The 2,753-nt window shown below is 36.6% G+C and overlaps 1 protein-coding gene across 1 annotated transcript in view; it reads left to right on the top strand.

The window, feature by feature from the left end:
• cdo1 (cysteine dioxygenase, type I) overlaps positions 1-2,753 on the top strand; it is a 25,857-nt gene that overhangs the window by 4,598 nt on the left and 18,506 nt on the right. The window contains exons 2-4 of the mRNA XM_015052593.1: positions 147-224; positions 593-750; positions 1,152-1,321. Of these exons, the coding sequence (XP_014908079.1) occupies positions 147-224; positions 593-750; positions 1,152-1,321 (406 nt within the window). The remainder of the gene's footprint in view (positions 1-146; positions 225-592; positions 751-1,151; positions 1,322-2,753) is intronic.

The following is a 2,753-nucleotide window of genomic DNA, read 5'->3' as shown; positions in this document are numbered from 1 at the left end:
AAACTTATTTTTTTCAACAAAATTTTTTTTTTAAACAGCGGCTTTTTTGAAATTTTTTTTTTTTTTTTTTTTTTTTTTCCTGTCAAGCTAACACCAAAATTGATTGTCTCTGTTCTAATCCAGTGAGTCTCTGTTGTTTTCTGCAGGTACACAAGGAACTTGGTTGATGAGGGTAATGGGAAGTTCAATCTCATGATTCTCTGTTGGGGTGAAGGACATGGCAGGTGAATTTATATAAATCACAAAAGTTGTTTTTCTATCTTTTCTTAGGTACATTTAAACCAGTTTTAATTCATCATCATGGCATGATTCTTATTTGTTTAAATACTGCAGATCAGATATTTCAGTGTTCCATCTACTATTGGTGACATTGGTCGCCTCGTGAGCAAATTCAAACATTATATAACATGCATATAATTTTGCACAAGAGGTTGTGATGAGGTCTTGTCACAAACGCTGAAGACCACACATTTATTTTCAGATTAAATCTCTCTGCAGGTATTCAATAGGCAGAAAACTTGACATGTCTCTGAAAGGTCAGCGCTTGCACATCCTGATGCCGAAGGCTTGTGTGCTCTTTGACACTTTGCAGTAGTATCCACGACCACACAGACTCTCACTGCTTCCTGAAGCTCCTGCAGGGACAGCTGAAGGAAACGCTGTTCGACTGGCCGGACCGCAAATCACATGGAGACATGGTGCAGAAATCTCAGAGGATCCTCCAGGAGAACAAGGTCGCTTACATCAACGGTAAGAAAGAAAACTGGTTCTTTTTTTTTTTTTGGCCCGTACTGCAAGCCTTTCACCTTTCAACATTCTATTGCTTTTGCGTTGACTTGCAGCATAGTTATGTCCTATTGACCAATCATGTCCTACTTTGACTCTCATGTGAGAGATGCAGAATATCTCAGTAAAGCAGACATTGCCATGCACAACACGGCATTTCAGCTTCAACAGTTGCACACCGGTTAGTGTGATGCTAAATAGGTCTAACGCTACTTCCCAGTTAGTTGTGTCTGCACAATGAACACCATTTAGTTCTCTGCTCCAAGTCCACGCCGTGCAGCAAATGGAGCCTGAGTGTGATGTTTGGTGTCGGACTCGCACCTCTCCAGAGACGCCGTCTCTAAACATGTCCGTGTGTGTTTCAGACTCCATTGGTCTGCATCGTGTAGAAAACGTCAGTCACACAGAGTGCGCCGTGAGTTTGCACCTGTACAGTCCTCCGTTTGAGACCTGCCAGACCTTTGACCAGCGAACGGGCCACAAGAACACCGTCAAGATGACCTTCTGGAGCAAGTACGGAGAAAGGACTCCCTATGTGAGTAGCTTGTCTGAATCTGATTTGAAGTAAATGATTTAATGCATCTATAAAAATTAATTAAACATTGACAAAGCTGGATGTTTAATTTCTCATAATAGTATTTTTTGAGACATCCTCTTAAATTGGAACCCGTTTCTAAATGTATTTTTGCATCCTCTAAAAATAATTAATGAACATAAAGTACGCATCTTGATGTAACTACATGAATGCAAATGGCTAACGTATCGAATATTAAGCAAAACAATTGAAAAAGCAGGCATTTTTTTCAAACTTGTAATTTTTTATTTTTTATTTTTTCCAGAATGTATGTATTTTAGACTGAAAGGTTAAGGCCAAAAAAGTGAAGCTTTTAGGAATGAATTATTCAACTCAAACCCCATAAAAGTTGGGTGGGCTTTTGTTGATTTTTTTTATTATTATTATTTTTTTTTTTATCAACTGAAACAAGACTGATGTGACTGGTGATGGTTTTAGGTTTATTTCTGCGAGAAAACAAACATGATCATTTGGTGATAAGTTTTTGCCTGACAGACTGAGAGGATGTTTTAAAGAAAAAAAGCATCAGACTAGAAAAGTACAGACTTTTAGCTGAACCCAGACTTTCCTTCCCTCACAAAGAGGGAAATGGGATGTTTTTATGGTTTCTTGCTCCACTCATTAAATGCAGCCCATAAGAACTTAAACAGCATTCCCTTTAATTAATGTGACCAAACTTCTGACACGTTTCCACTTACTTTTGCTGCACATACCAAACATAAAGCATTTCCATTTTGTCTCATGATTTTACAGAGAAGCTCAAATGAATTTAACTTGAACTTCAAGAAGTGTTTATTCCTAATTTGGGAGTTGGATTATACAGTCAAATCATGAAAATATTAAATTCTAGAAGGTTGTCTGCTTGTTTTTTGGCCACGCTGCCTTTGACATTGGCCTTATCTGTAATCTGCACGTTATATAAGCATACCTTGACCATAAAACTTTCAAGTTGGTTCAGTAGATTGCAACACAAAACAGGACAGATAAGATAAGTAAATGAGCGTGAGCACACAATGAACTTAACCTAACATACACCCGATGCTCTGAACAGCAGCTGTGTCTGAGATTTTTTTATTATTATTATTATTATTAATTGGACAATATGCTAAAAAATAATTCCCCCTCACACAGATCTCTTCTGATTTTGCTTCTTTTTTCTTTTTTCTTTCTTTTATTTATTTATTTATTTTTTTTTTTGGCACAATTAAATGTTTCAGATCATCAAACAATTCTTATATTAGACAGAGGTAGATGAGTAAATGCAACAAACAATTTTCAAATGATTGTATTTATTTAGAACAGTAATTGCTCCCCTTGTTAAATCACTAATTGTTCTGAAACACATTTTTTGAAAAGTTTAGTTCAGTTTCTCTACCCACAGCCAAACCATATA

Source organism: Poecilia latipinna, unplaced genomic scaffold (genome assembly GCF_001443285.1).
Source record: "Poecilia latipinna isolate Pla-1442-1.1 unplaced genomic scaffold, P_latipinna-1.0 Scaffold1121, whole genome shotgun sequence".
Taxonomy (NCBI): domain Eukaryota; kingdom Metazoa; phylum Chordata; class Actinopteri; order Cyprinodontiformes; family Poeciliidae; genus Poecilia; species Poecilia latipinna.
Note: the sequence above shows the minus strand (reverse complement) of the source record. Positions and strands in the feature narration are given on the sequence as shown.